The 15224-nt window shown below is 43.0% G+C and overlaps 2 protein-coding genes across 5 annotated transcripts in view; one reads left to right on the top strand and one right to left on the bottom strand.

Moving 5' to 3' along the window:
- LMOD3 (leiomodin 3) overlaps positions 1-11606 on the top strand; it is a 23482-nt gene extending 11876 nt beyond the window's left edge. For all 4 annotated transcript variants that reach the window (XM_014521776.2, XM_025208847.1, XM_025208846.1 and 1 more), the window contains exons 2-4: positions 3-309; positions 3789-5210; positions 8616-11606. In XM_014521776.2, the coding sequence (XP_014377262.2) occupies positions 3-309; positions 3789-5210; positions 8616-8642 (1756 nt within the window). In that variant the 3' untranslated portion in view covers positions 8643-11606. The remainder of the gene's footprint in view (positions 1-2; positions 310-3788; positions 5211-8615) is intronic.
- Position 11607: 1 nt separating this feature from the next.
- ARL6IP5 (ADP ribosylation factor like GTPase 6 interacting protein 5) lies at positions 11608-13982 on the bottom strand. The gene is made up of 3 exons (XM_025208848.1): positions 13744-13982; positions 13266-13426; positions 11608-12568 (listed from the first exon to the last, which is right to left on the bottom strand). Exons 1-3 carry the CDS (start codon positions 13940-13942, stop codon positions 12551-12553), a joined length of 378 nt encoding a protein of 125 aa, XP_025064633.1. The 5' UTR covers positions 13943-13982; the 3' UTR covers positions 11608-12550.
- Between the last annotated feature and the right edge of the window lie 1242 nt (positions 13983-15224).

The following is a 15224-nucleotide window of genomic DNA, read 5'->3' as shown; positions in this document are numbered from 1 at the left end:
AGGGAAAGAACAAAGAAAATGTCTGAATACAGCCAAAATTCAGACCAAGAGGTCTACTCTGAAGACATCGATGAAGATGAAATCTTAGCAAACTTATCTCCCGAAGAGCTGAGGGAGCTACAGAGTGAAATGGAAGTCATGGCTCCGGACCCACAAGTGCCGGTGGGAATGATACAGAAAGACCAGACCGAGAAACCTCCAACGGGGAGCTTTGACCACAGGTCTCTCGTTGATTATTTGTACTGGCAGAAAGCATCGAAACGTATGCTGGACGATGAGAGAGCTTCGGTCACCCTCTTGGCGTCTGAGGTAATAAGTGGGAATTGCAAGCGTTCGTTATGCCTCTGCGATGGTGTTTTTACTGTAGCAGCGCATTGCAAAGATGGGTGTTCAGGGCTTTCATCTTCCTTTTTACCAGCTCCTTTACACAAATCAAAGCACAACGTATGGATTTAGGGGTCTGTCAAAAGTCTCAATGATGCTAGAATCTAATGGTGGAATTTACCGCAGGGTTCGTATGACTATTTTTGTCTTAAATGTTGAGCTGCCATTTCAAATATAGGTGGGGGGTGGGAGGGGGTGTCTGGACTAGATGATCCCCTTCAGGTCCCTTCCAGCCGTAGTTTTCTGTGATTGTGACCTTTTTGGTTTCACGGGAGTGAAAAATCACCACGTCAGAGCCCCTCAGAAAATGTAACTCAAGCTTTGTGCTTTCCAGGACAAACATTTAATAACCTGCGTTCTAGTACCCTGACCACAATTTAAAAGAATTTATAAAAGTAATGAACTGCAAAAGAATAAATAGCACGCTCAAAAATGTCTGTCTTTTGGAGTCTTGAGTAACGCTCGCTAATGAGTGACTCCCAGATCTAACGAGCAAAATCATTGTATAGATCAACATTATATAGATTGTATTGTATAGATGATTGGATAGATCAACAAAGTTAATTGTATAGATCAACAAAGTGAATTGACCCACACTCATTTACCCAGTTCAGGGTGTAGCCAGGTCTTTCTACACAGACCTTAATTTAGCAGTACAACCCTATTCAACATAGTACTGAAGCCCCTTTTCAATACAGGGCTTATGCTGGCCAAAGCCCCATAGGGTAGACCCGAATAGCACAGGAGTTGTGCCTGAGTAAATACATGAGGACTGAGACTTGCCCAAGTTTTAAAGGATGGGGCACGTGTCTTATGAGGAAGAACTAAGGGAACTGGGCTTATTTAGTTTAAAGAAGAGGAGACTGAGAGGGAATTTGTACAGCAGCTTTCAACTACCTGAAAAGGGGTTCAAAAGAGGATGGAGCTGGGTTGTTTTCGGTGGTGACAGATGACAGAACAAGGAGCAATGGGCTCAAGTTGCAGCAAGGGAAGTTTAGGTTAGAAATTAGGAAGAATTTAATCATGAGGAAGGTAGTAAAGCAGCGGAACAAGTTACTCAGAGCCGTGGTGGACTCTCCATCCTTGGAGGTTTTCAAAACCCAGCTAGACACAGCTTTGGCTGGGATGATCTAGTTAGGGCTGGTCCTGCTTTGAGTGGGGGGTTGGACTAGATGTGACCTCCTGAGGTCTCTTGCAACCCTAACTTCCTACGATTCATAGGTCACTGTTATTTTTCAACATCGGTCTGGCCATCTGTGCTGTGGTTATATTCTGGTAGGCAGCAGTGCAGTACATCCCTGAATTTCAGTGACATTTTAGTGACCAGGCAACTCTAGGGATGAAAGCAGCAGTGTTTCTTGTCCATTGGCTTCTAACAAGATCATATAATAAAGTTCATGCTTCCCTCGTTTACTTTGGAAATTTAAAGGCCGGGGGGGGTTTCTTTAGCTTCGTGGTAAAACAAGGTAGAAATGGGCCTGACTGGCAAGGCATGGATCTGGATTTCAACTCTCTCAGATTTTGGAGCAGTTTCTTTTGTTCCTAATTCTATTTCAAGGTAATTCCCATTCACTCACTGAGGTATTACATTATACGGCAAAACGATTTAAATCAAGTTCAGCATCCTTTACTTCATTCATAGATTTTAAGGGCGCGACTGACCATTGTGGCGGTTCTGCTCCTACATAAGCCAGGCCATAGGACTTCCCTGAATTCACTCCTGTTTGAACTGGGGTGTTACTCTTAGAGAAACAGCTAATCTTTATAAATGATCAGTAATAGAGACTTCACAACACTCATTGGTAAGTCGCCCCAATAGCTATCTACCGTCACTGTTACCAATGGACACCTTATTTCTAATCTGATTTTTTTTTCCGCCTCCCCTCCTATTCTTGTTGTTGTTGTTGTTATTGTTGCTTCACAACTTGACAGATAGCAACCTCTGCTGTTGCAAACGAGAAATGCAGTTATGCAGCACTCAAGCCTTGGTCCAGATTTTGAGAGTGCAAAATCCCCACCTAAATCACACCCCTTATTCCGGTTCCCTTGAAGAGCCTGATTCTTAACAATACATCAACTCTGGAGGCACTACATGGGAATCCCTGCTATTGAATACAGACATCATAGTGAGGTATCCAGGTTGTAAACGTATTGGTCTAGAGGCAAAAGGAATCAAACCTCGTGGCAGAGGTGATACCTTGTATTAGACCAACTAGATATTTGCACCAAAAAAAAATATTTATTTGCAAGCTTTTGGGCACAATGGTCATAAGCTGATGGAGAATAGGTTTAGGTTGGAGATCAGAAGGCAATATTTTACAGTTAGGGTGGCCAAAATCTAGAACCAACTTCCCAGGGAAATGGTCCTCGCCCCTACCTTGGGCAAATTCAAGAGGCGGTTGGATGATCACCTGTCTGGGGTCTTGTGAACCCAGCATTCAATCCTGCCTGTGGCAGGGGGTCAGGCTACATGATCTGTTCAGGTCCCTCCTGACCCTAGCTACTATGAAACACAAAGACCCTTCATCCAGCATAGGAGATTGCAAGGATTGTAAAAGTTTTCCTAGGTAGAAATGAAAATTCATCTTGGCGAGTTATTCTGCTCAGCTGCAGCCTGGCATCAAGCTGCCGACCAAGTGCAATGGATGATGAGTGGTAAAATCTCCTCCTTGCCTTCCACAAAGAGGAATTAAAAAAGGAAAATGCAAAATGAGGCTTTAGAGGAAGTGATGATTTGTGCTCTTGAAACATATTCTTACTACTGCTGGTAAAAGCAGTCTTTTACAGCACACCACAGCATCAAGCGGTGCTCAGAGGCCACCTTCCCACCTCAAATGATCAGTAATATTCATCTGTGTCTTCAGTAGAGCCCTTTCTTTTCAACAGCTTCCCCCACTCTGAAGGCTTGCTGTCTTGGGTGGAGCAATTGGTGCCCAGTATTATGCCGTCTCCTCTTCAGTCTTCATTAGGCCACGCCATGGAGCTGATAGCTAAATATTTGCTTCCACTTTTTGTCGCATGAAAACTATGAGAATGGCAGAACATGCGCTCGCACAGTACAGAAAACTGGAGCATAGTTGTAAGCGAGTTAATAGACTTTGAATATCTAGGATCTGCAAGGTATCACTAAGCATGTATGTTTGTAACTGTTGGTGCCCCTGGGCATATATAGACATTTCTGTACATACAGAAGTTTCTGTATCATACGACTGAGGGTAAGGAATCATGTTATACTCATGCTGGATCTATAACCTGTCAGCAATTTATTGTTAAATATTCTAATATGAAACTGGAAAAAAATATTGATACATTAAACCCATCTGCTTATATTTTATTTTAGTGTATAATTATTGTAACAAAGCCATTTAAAATTATTTCAACAATTCATATTTTGTCTTCCTTAGCGAAACACTGCAGACAAATTTGAAGAAAATACTGATGATGCAGAGGATATCACTAAGGAGGAATTGCCAGGAGATGCTACAGAAGCAGATGGAAGAGAAAGATATTACAGAAATGAGCAACTAGGAAAGTTTTATTCAGCAAAGCAATCAGGAGAAACAAATGAAGACAGAAACAATGAGGAGACAGAACAAGAGGAGGAGGAGGAAGAGGAAGAGGAGGAGGAGGAGGAGGAGGAAGGGGAAGAGGAGGAGGAGGAGGAGGAGGAGGAGGAGGAGGATGAAGAAGAATCAGGAACGAAGGAGCTACATGGAGATGAAAATAGCAATAGTGACCAGATGACAGAGAAAAAAACAGGTACAGACTCAGGGGAAACTTCAGAGAAGCAAGAAGACAATGAGAAGAAAATATCAAAGTTAAACCTTCCTAAAAAGTTGACTCTAGATACTAGCTTCATGAAGCTAAGTGCAAGGCCTTCAGGGAATCAAACCAATTTAGAAGCGAGTTTGGAGAACGTCCGGAAAAACAGTCCAGATATCACAGAGCTCAACCTGAACAACATTGAAAACATCCCAAAGGAAATGCTGATAGATTTTGTCGATGCCATGAAGAAAAACAAGCATGTCAAAACATTTAGCTTAGCCAACGTGGGTGCGGACGACACCGTTGCGTTTGCTCTGGCCAACATGTTGCGTGAAAACAGGAGCATCACGACCCTAAATATTGATTCTAACTTTCTCACGGGCAAAGGCATCGTTGCCATCATGCGATGCCTGCAGTTTAATGAGAGGCTGACTGAGCTGCGTTTTCACAACCAGAGGAACATGCTGGGCCATCAAGCAGAAATGGAGATCGCCAGGCTCTTGAAAGCCAACCCTACCCTGCTGAAGATAGGCTATCACTTTGAAGTTCCCGGCCCCAGGATGGTTGTGACCAACCTGCTCAGTAGAAATCTTGACAAACAAAGACAAAAAAGACAAGAGGAGCAGAAACAGCAGCAATTAAAAGAGCAGAGGGAGTTGATCAGCATGTTAGAGAATGGATTTGGGCTGCCTCCTGGGATGTGGGAAATGCTAGGAGGGCCAATCCCTGATCCGAGGATCCATGAGCCAATATGTGCCCCCAAACCACCTGTTCCCCAACCCATGCCTATTAGCAAAAGAAAGGAAGAAAGACACACAAGAAAGCCAGCCCCTGAACCACAGAAGGAAACGTCCTCCTTCCGAGTCATTAAGCTGAAGAAGATCCAGCGCAAACCCTCTGTGAAGCCATATGTGGAGCCCCCTGAAAAAACCAATCTCAAAGACGTGATCAAGACGCTTAAACCAGTTCCGAGAAGCAGACCGCCTCCTCTGGTGGAAGTAAGCCCGAGAGATCAGCTGTTAAATGACATCCGTCAGAGTAACGTCGCTTATCTTAAACCGGTGAGTGCTTATCGATGGTAGCAACCAGGAAATGTTTTAATCTGTGCAGCACAATGCAACTGGAGTCTCTCCGTGCTGGTGCTATGAAATGCACTGACAAAAACCACAGGCACGTTCCTTTGCAAACTGATGCTTGCATGCAAGCTGACATTTTGTGAGCAACTTAGCAGTAGCCCCTATTTTCCTACATGCAAAAGTGGAGGATTTTTCATAGGCAAATTAATGCACCTCCAAAGTTTGTGAGTGTGTTTGTCAATGCTGCTGAATATTTGACCTCCTTGCTTCATGAACAGATTTATCATTAGCATTTTAAAATGAAGTACATGTATATCTTATGGAAGCGTTGATAAAGTGTGTGCAGTTTATCTGATGGGCCGTAATGAGCTGCTCAGTGAAATTCGCCCTGTGAAGTTGTGTATCAGTGATAACCAGAGAGAGTTTTACTTCAAATGTTACAAACCCTAAATGCAACCTGGCATCTTTCTGCAAAGGATGCTAATCCTGGGTTTTCCTTGAGTGGTGATGGTAAGAACCAAACCATTATTTGCATAATCAGACCATTTATAAACTCGTGTAAATTGGAGTTAGTGAAATAGCGCCCCAATGCTGAGCCTGAAAGGGCACAGCCCCTTTATCGGCACTGTGATGAAGGTGAGAGGCTGACTTCATTCAGCAGATGTTAGTCTATATTTATAACTATATATATAGTTATACATATATAAATATGTAGTTTCTTTCAGGGAGAAGACATCTGCAGGAATAATTTATTGCTAATCCCCTGAACGTTATGCAGAATCCTTACACATTTATACCCAAAATTACTTACTAAAAAGTGCTGACTTATTAGAGTGCTGACACACCAATACGCATTGGACTCTGTTCTGTTCCTGTTTAAATCAGCATCAAAATTTGTGGCAGCAATGGGACTGTTATTGAGGCCTATTATTTTTTTTAACTGCATAGATTTAATTGCATAGACCTTGGCTTTTGTGTGTCCAACTCAAGGTACTTTTAAGAAGCTTGGTTTTCGGGTAGCTATGAATACTGCAGGCTGGGCGATGATGTGAACCTTAATTCTGGACCACCCTTTTTAGATGTCTCCAATGGGCACCCAAAATTCCTACTCGCTTTTCTGACTCGTGACTCCTGTGTTTAACATTTCTTTCTCCCAGGGCCCAATACTGGCAGACCGTCCTCATATATGCATGTTGGCCTATTGCAGTCACTTAAATTCTTCATGCGATTGGCGATTAAGGGATAAGAGAGCCTGAAAGAAATGGCCAAACTGCTGTTTCAGAAGAGTCTCAGAAGAGTTGGCACCAGCTTAATGAACCACCTGAAGTATTTCAGTGGATATACTGAAAATTCAACATCCTTGGCCAAATTTTGCTCTCATCTACATGCACGCAAACTCATTTAATCGAATGTAATTATTCAGGTGTAACTGAGAATTTGGCTTGATATTTTTTAGACGTTCACATCTTTGTGTGCCATTGTCTGCATGGACTTTTGTTGCTTGTTGTACCAGTGTCTTCCCACCCGCACCGCTTGGGGAGAGCATTTTTTGATGGCTCTGTCCCCAGCTGGTGGAGCTCCAGTGCCAGCTCTCAAGAGTACTGGACTTCAGCAATCGGCAGGATATATTTCCAGGCAAATCCCCACCTCTCAGTAACAAGGCGGATTGAGGACAAGCCGGTGAAGACCAGAGCTACATCTTTATGAGGCCTTCATGGCTCAGAGATTTTCAGTTGGACCAAGGCAATTAGACTGCACCTGTTAATCACCCAAGTCAACCAAGAGTGCTTGAATTTAATTATGTCTTCCTCCATGATACATGAGTAGTTGCCCTAGGTAAAAAGTCAAATGATATACTTTACAGCCAACAGCAAGCTTGTTTATTGAGGCAGCTGGGCCAGGGGCCTGCTCAGAAAAACAAAAAAAGAATTGCAACACTTCAAAAGCCGATGGTGCCCTGCTGTTCCTCTGTACAAATGACCCAAGCAAGGTTAGAAGCTCTTGCATCTCATTGTCTGTTGACTTCTGTTTCCAAGCAGCAAGATTTCCAGGAGGACGCCTGTCGTTCAGTGTAGAAGCTCACAGCCCACAGTCCAGCACCCAGGGGCTGGTCCTTGCAAACGCATCAGGTTCCCACTGTGGTTGCCAGTAAACGAGCAGGAACTAACGGCCCATCTAAAATGAGGGCTGAAACCAAGGATAAGGACCAAGCAAACAGAAAGCAAGAGCAGACTCGGATTGAAATATTTTATTTATATATTATAATATTTATATATATTTATATATATATATATATGTGTGTGTGTGTGTGTGTGTGTTTACAGATATATTACACATGTATGTATGTGCATATATGTGTGTGCATATATATCTATATGTATACATATATGTATACATATATATGCACACACGTGTGCATATGTATATACGTGTATATGTATACATATATGTGCGTATGTATGTGTATATGTATACATGTGTTTGTGCATATGTATATATGTGTATATCTATACATATGTACGTGTTTATGTGCATATGTATATATGTGTATATCTATACATATATGTATATATAGTTTCATAGTTTTAGGGTCGGAAGGGACCTAATAGATCTTCTAGCCCGACCCCCCGCCAGGGCGGGAGAACAACAAAAGAACCCTAAACAAAAAACGGGACTCAAATGAGTCCAGCCAGGTAGGTATCCAGCCTCTTCTTAAAGATCCCCAGGGTAGGGGCCAGCACCACCTCCCTTGGAAGTTGGTTCCAGCTCCTAGCTGCCCTAACTGTGAAGTAGTTTTTTCGGATACATATATGTATATATGTGTGTGTGTGTGCATATGTATATACGTGTATATGTATACATATGTGTGTGTGTGTGCGTGTATGTTCATTCCTCTTATCCCAGAAAGGCTCTGACCTAACTAAAGTAACCCTAATGGATTTATTACTGGGTTCGGGTTTTAGGCATCCAGGTCTATTCCCTGCTCTGCCACACGCTCACTTTGTGGCCTTGGTAACACACGTAACTTCTGTCTCTGCCTGTTTCCCTATGCTTTTTGCATTTTACAGTGCCTTGAGATCTGTGGGTAAATGCTGTATGTGGGATACATATCATTATTGCTTGCTAGTTGATTTATCAAGTATTAACCCTCAGCTGGGTGCATTTTAAGAGGGGCACAATCATGTCTCAGGAGACAGAAAATGGCTTGCCCATTATATACATAATTATATATATATATATATATATTTTTTTTTTTTTTCCTTAGGGCTTCCTGTTCACTTTTATACTTTGATGAGCCTGTTTGATTATAAGAAGTGAAACTATTTTTGGAGATAAAAGGGAGAAAGCCACATTTCCTACTAGTAACTTCATCTTCTTGTTCCTGTCCAGGTGCCCCTGCCAAAGCAGCTCGAGTAAGAGACCAGAATGATGTGAAGAAAACAACCTGAAATAAGGACTATTCAAGTTTTGCCTTTAATGGTTTCAAAGGAGGTTTTCTTCAGAAGCCAGGTGGTAGATAACGAACACGTGGGAACAATGCTTGCAAAGTGCAGTTCGTTTAAGCAATGAAGGAAGAGGCTGGAATGGAAACAGTCAAAACTAAGAGGATTTCCACTGGATATCGAGTAACAATGAGGCCCTCATACAATCTCTATCTGCCAGCTGGACTTTGGCTTCCAGTTTGTTCATGGGTATTTTCTTAGAAGCAACAATAGCCTTACAGCCTGTACAGTTTAGCTCTATTGCTTCTATGGTATCTTCTGCTATTATTTTTTCCAGAAACCCAGCAGCCTATAACAAATGGTCCTCTTCTACACATACAATTTGCTTTCTTTACACTGCTCTTTGCCACGGCTAGTCATTTTTTTTTAAGTTCTAGAGAAGCGAGTAGAGGTCCTCTCCATGAGAAAGCACGCTGAAGCATTCACTTCCACACCAAATGGCAGCTGTCCTGAGGACAGGTTATCTGCCATCTCTGTAGAAAAGCAAGAGCTTAAAAAGCACGCAAAAAAAGATCTGATGGTTTCAAACTCCACCTATCCCAGGATAACTGAATAACTGAATAACTATTCTCCAACCATTTGGGTTGGTCTAATAAAAGATATCAAATTCACCCAAGGAACCTTGTCTACATCCCAGAATGCATTTGGACAAGTAGTCTATCTTGGGCAACAGTTAAAATACTTTTGGGGAACGATACAATCCTTTTTCCTCCTCCTCCGGGTTTTTCTCTGTCCTTGTTACCATCGATTCACTTCTCAGCCCCCCCGTGCTTGAGGCTGCATATTGCGGTCACCTGCCAAACGAGACCAGGAAAGACCCATTGCAGAAGTCCCTCAGCTCTGCTCCATATAGGACGAATGCTTGAGTCTCGCCAGGCGTTTTCATTTGGGGTTTAGCAGACTGCCGATGCAAAACAGGTAGTCCCTTCTAGCTGGGAGAGGGAACAGCACTGTCCTCTTGCATGGCATCGCAGAGCCCAGCTTTGCACAACTTGATGGTTTTTAAGTAGTTCCTGGAAATAGTTACCCTCCCCATCCTTTTACACAAGCGGAGATGAAACCTTGCTTCGAGCCCTGGTTGTCGAGCACTGACAAAACGTGCCGAAAAAGGGAGATTTCCCATGCCAGGCCCTCCTTGGTTGATCTGTCACTGATCTTTCCCCCACATTCCTCCTTTTTGCTAACAGGTGCATTTTTATATCCCAATCTTTTTGTCTGTACACCTTCAGCGAGCTCTTTCCTTTCCAAGGACACAGGTCTTGTTGGTTATTCTCACAGCTACAAGTCTATTTTCCCCCTTTTTTGTTCTGCTGGATGCCGTTTCCTCCCCGCACGCTTAAAACTCGCCTTCCGCCGCTCTTGAATACTTGCAACTAGCCTATATCCTCTCCTGTCCTTGGGGATCTTCTTCTGTTGTTCCACGTTCCCTTTCCTGTATTTGCCAACATCCTGCATTTCTTCCCACCCTACCTAATCTTTCTCCCGAGCTGATCGCATTTCTTTTGCTCTCCCCCTGCTCTTAGCTTCCTATTACGCTGCCCCTGTACCCCACCCTCTGCCATGCATCAAAGCTCTTCACCTCCAAGTCTGTCCCGGAGGTGCTCCCTTCCAACCTCACTCGACTCTCCCATGTACTTCAAGTGGAACAGCCTGATTGCAAACTTTGTAGGGGCGAGGGGAGGGATCTTCCCATTTGTCAGATGTTGTATACATTTACAGAATGATACACGACTTAATCGGGATATTTAAGATGGTGCCTGTGGAAACTCTCTGTGTAAAAGTAGCTTTATTGCATCTCTCTTCAGAATGTAAAAATAACGGGGGGAAAAAAAAAGTGAACTGGGCGGTGTACTTGTATTGTCTCTTTGTCCAGTTTTTCTAAATAATGGATACAGGTGTAGACTCCTCAGACTAATTGTGCCCCAGCCAACTGATTGAGAAGGACCCAAGATGGTGCCATGTTTTCCTTGACCATTCATCAGCCAGGACTGGTCTAGGACTCGGTGGCAGTCTCAAGGCAGAGGTATGCTCATCATAAGTCCAGTTCTGTAGAAACTCCTTCTCCCTGGCAGCTAAGGAGTTGTTACCATAACCCTCTGTCCCTGGCGTTTCTCTAGGAGGGAAGCCTCCTGGGGACTGCTATTATTTTACCATTTTCTGATGTCTACTACTTGTAGGATAAGTGGAAAAAAGGTGTTGGGGGAAGTGGGTAAAAAGAAAGCAAACAGAGCTTTGTCCTGCATTGTGAAATGCTCTGGGAAGGGACAGCAACCCTTGATCTTTCCATTCAGAGGTTAGAAGGAAAAGTCACCGACTGCTTCTGTTGTAGTCTAATGAAGGGCCACATGCTCTTATAGTTTTGAATCTGTCACCTGGATCTGGACCAGACTGGCAACATAAATGAAAATGGCCCGTTTCACGCTTCATTTAGCCACTTCTCAAGCATCAATGAGGAACTTGCAACAGGATCTAATAAGGCTTCAAGAAAGGAGTATGGCCAGGAGGTAGGTTTCAATACAGGGAGGCAGGGTAGATAATAGCTGCTGTTCTGCAGAAGGCAGCATCTAAGGTAGCTTGGGCGCCAGAAGTTTTATGCCACACTCATTCAGAAAGCATGGAGAAGCAGGCAAGCCCCGTTATACCCCATTCTGCCTACGTGCTATTTTGTCTTGAAGCAGTGATCCTAGCAGCGTATCCCTCACTGGCCAGGTCCCCACAGCATGAGCAACTATTAAATGCCCTTTGGGTTTCTATAATTACTGCTGCCATGGTCATGCCACTCCTAGGAGAAGTTCTGGATAGTGGGTTTAGGGTGCTTCTGCTCTACCCCCACTTCAAAATGTTAGCGTATTTTAAATTAAAATAAGATGCACTTGCAGTTTCACTTGTTAAACTTTATTCTTCACAACTGTGGTTTTTTTTTTTTAAATGCTACAATTTAACCATGATGGCAGAAGCTAGCATTTCTTCTGTAATGCACGTATGGAAATACTCATCAAAACTAAAGACAAAAGAATAAGGAGCAGGCCCTTGCTTCTTATCCTGGAATATACAGAGACATGCTTAGAATAAATACTGATCATTTCATAATGTTTGCATGGAATGAGGTGGTTCAGGCTTCTAGAACAAATAGGTGCAAGGGTTATATACACTTTCTGAAGGCTTTGGAGGGGGAAAGTCTACTTTATCCACAATGTAGGGTGGAAAAACAATTACAGCTCCATACTTCACACAGAGGTGATACACACAAGAGGGATAGCCCCACACCCCTATGCCATGTTAAACTGGACAACATGTTTTCCTGGCATGAAGTTTAGACAATTCCTGAACTTACGATGGCACTCAGAACTGGCATTTCAAGCTAAAAGTTTACTGGAAAAAAACCAAAACACTGTGAAGTGGTGCACGCAGTTTCTTGCAAAAATTTGGAATGGGTTCTAGAAGTGTGCGCATCTATTGATTTATTGCTTTTATTCGTAAACCTGAAGTTGAGCCTCCTTTCCCTTGAGCAGTGCCAGAAGTGAACAAGTTAATTAGTAAGAGCTGTATTTTAGCTTGCGTTGTTGTTTCTCCGCTCTCGAGCGGAATGAGGCAAGAGATATTTTCAGAACGCCAAATAGGGCAGAATCCTCGCTATAAGCAAGATTTTATTAAACTGCAAAATCCTGGCTCTGCTGAAGTGAACAGCCCAACTTCCAGAGAGTCCACTAGAACAAGGGCCTTGCTGAGATATGAGGCTGACATGCCTCTCCTACATGCGCTTTGTGGAATTTGCATTGTTCCATTCAGATGTGCCCACGACACGGGGTATAGTCTGACATGTTAACGATAGTTCAAAATCTAAATGGGTATTTAAAAAAAAAAAAAGGAAAAAGAAAAAGAAATATTAAATCAGAATGCAAACAGAAGAAGGGGAATTTAAATTGGTTACAAAATGAGCACGGTTACCAGCGTAAGCTTGCTCTTTCCATTTGTCCCGTCAGGTGGAAAGGTGGCCTAGCTCAGAGAAAACTTTTAAAAAAGTAACAGTGCATTTACAATTAGCTGGAAGTTCTCTCAGGTCTCGACTTTGCCAAGTGATGTAGTGTGACATTAGCCAACCAATACTGTATTAAAGTACAGGCCACTCCCCTCCTCTCTCTCTCCAGTAAAGTAGATTATAAAAACACTTATACAAAACACTTGACTACTAAAGACAGCTTTAGGGAGTGTGTTCCAGGTATCCCCCACCTCCAAGAAAAAGAACAAACGAAACAAAACAGGCAAATGCTTGAAAAACAGTGCGTGTACGTGTGCAAACACTGGGACGCTTTACCATTAATAGAAAGGTTAAATCGCTCCTCCATATTCTCAGGGGAGCCCTGAACAGCTTTGAATACCTGCATCTTGCCACTGGTAAATCTGTGCAGTGTGCGCATCTCACTTCACACACACACGAACTGAAAGCAAGCTTGAAGGAAAAAAAAAAAAGCAAAAAGAGCAACTCAATTCCTGCAACAGGTAACACCACCACCTCATACGCCCTTTATTCCTTTACTTTAGAAAGGTAGTCAGCCAGTTTGTTGATGCTCTCTTCTTGCTGTTCAAGAGCATCAAGTATTATGCCCATTGGGGTCTTCTTCAAGCCTATTCCTTCCATTTTATTCTCCAGTTTGTTCTTTATGTTCCGGAGCCTCAGGGAAGCGTGGATAAAAGTCACTAGAACAGGACAGAAAACCAAAAGTTTGTTACACTGGCATTCCCTAAATATCTAGCTCTTCACCCGTGCACTTCAAGTAGTCTTCCATGACATCTAAGATTAGGTCATAAGTAATCATGCAAGTTGCTTTCAATACAAAATCATTAGATAATGGGTTTCTTCCTGGGCAGTGAAGAAACTGATGCACAGGGTATGGCTTAGGAGAGTTTAAAAGCCTCTTTTTATATTAAAAAGCAAATTTGCGAGCCATATTTCAGACTGCAGAGAAGTAAATCAATCTTCACTGCTTAAAAAAAAAATGCAAAGTATTACTTACACAGCAGAGGAAGTGTGATCCCAAATATGAACACCATGACATCTCCAACACAGGAGATCAGGAAGTAGCTAGACAACATGATAGCTGCCACGAACGCAGTTGGGTACTGCCTCTTAAACCTGCCAAGTATATCCTTGTTGTGCGATGCCCACACAAACCCCATGAACACCAGCACCACCACGGTACCGCCAAGCAGCATGTTGAGTGGACTCAGAAATCTAGGGGAAAGGAAGAAAAAAAGAAAAAAGAAAAAAAAAAAAAAAAAGCATTTAGCAGAACTTTTAACTTTGCAATGCTAGATTTGCAATTGGAGATAAGTCTATGCATTAGTCACAGGGCACATTCCTCAGGGCCTGAAACCCCAATATCAGCTTGGATTTGTATGCGATGCTTTGTTAGCAACACCGAGTCCTGGTAAGCTCTTAATTTGGCCTTAAGAGTGCATGGGTGCAGGCACACTGTTCCCTCCCAAACCCTTTTGGGGATGGGAAGAAATGTTCACCAAAGCCAGGAATTCTTGTATCTTGATTGGATCCATCTCATCAGTACATCTACAACCTACTTCACCCATGCTTTTGCAGTCCCGGGCCTTTGCCGAGCGGCACTCAGCTCCCTTGTCAGCGTGTATGACGGCGCCACTCGAGACTAGTTTATTCCATCTGTGGACTACAACGGGGTCTGAACCCACGTCTTAAGGTGACAAGTGAGTGACTACCTACTGTCATGCCTACAACCCCAGGTAAGACTCAAAGCATTAAGACTTCATTCAGTCTTCCCCTACACATAGGAATAAAACTCTGTTGAATTTCAAACATCACGGGTTTGCAATGTAGCGCTCTCCTCCCTCTATTCATGTCAAGGTCAATATTTGGGCATACGTAGTGATTCATCCAGACACGAATGCCATTTTCCTTTCCTTCCCATTTGATTGCTTCCTACTTTCCGGAGCAGAGAATGCAGTTACACAGCTTTCGGTCAAGGTCATGGTAAAAGATAAAGACGCATCGGACACCCCAGCCAAACCAGTACTGCTCCCTTTTCGTGGGGGAAGGGATGGAGTTTCCACCATTATTCCCCGATTTTCATTACTCCAAGCCTAGTAGTTCTGGGCGTCTTACAGACAGCGTCTTGTTGCTACTACTTAACCCCATTTTATGAGCCTTTAATTCCTTTTCCTCCTTGTAGTTTAAAGCTATAAACAGGATGGAAAGCTTCCAGGACCCAGTATAACATATGGGGAACTTAATACCATCAGCATGACTTCAGATTTCAAAGTGCACAAGGAAGCACATCTCAGGATCACAAAGACTTTAGGTTTAGGACTTCTCTACAGGATTTCTGTTCTAGGAAGTGAGCCCGGGTGAGGGGTTTACCCTACTACCGAGTTACCAATAAACCAATTCTTAGGCTGGGAGAATTTGGACTAGGCAAATTGTTTTGGTCCTGTCAATATTTATCCATGAGTTTGCTTCACCTGCTAA

Source organism: Alligator sinensis, unplaced genomic scaffold (genome assembly GCF_000455745.1).
Source record: "Alligator sinensis unplaced genomic scaffold, ASM45574v1 scaffold937_1, whole genome shotgun sequence".
Taxonomy (NCBI): domain Eukaryota; kingdom Metazoa; phylum Chordata; order Crocodylia; family Alligatoridae; genus Alligator; species Alligator sinensis.
Note: the sequence above shows the minus strand (reverse complement) of the source record. Positions and strands in the feature narration are given on the sequence as shown.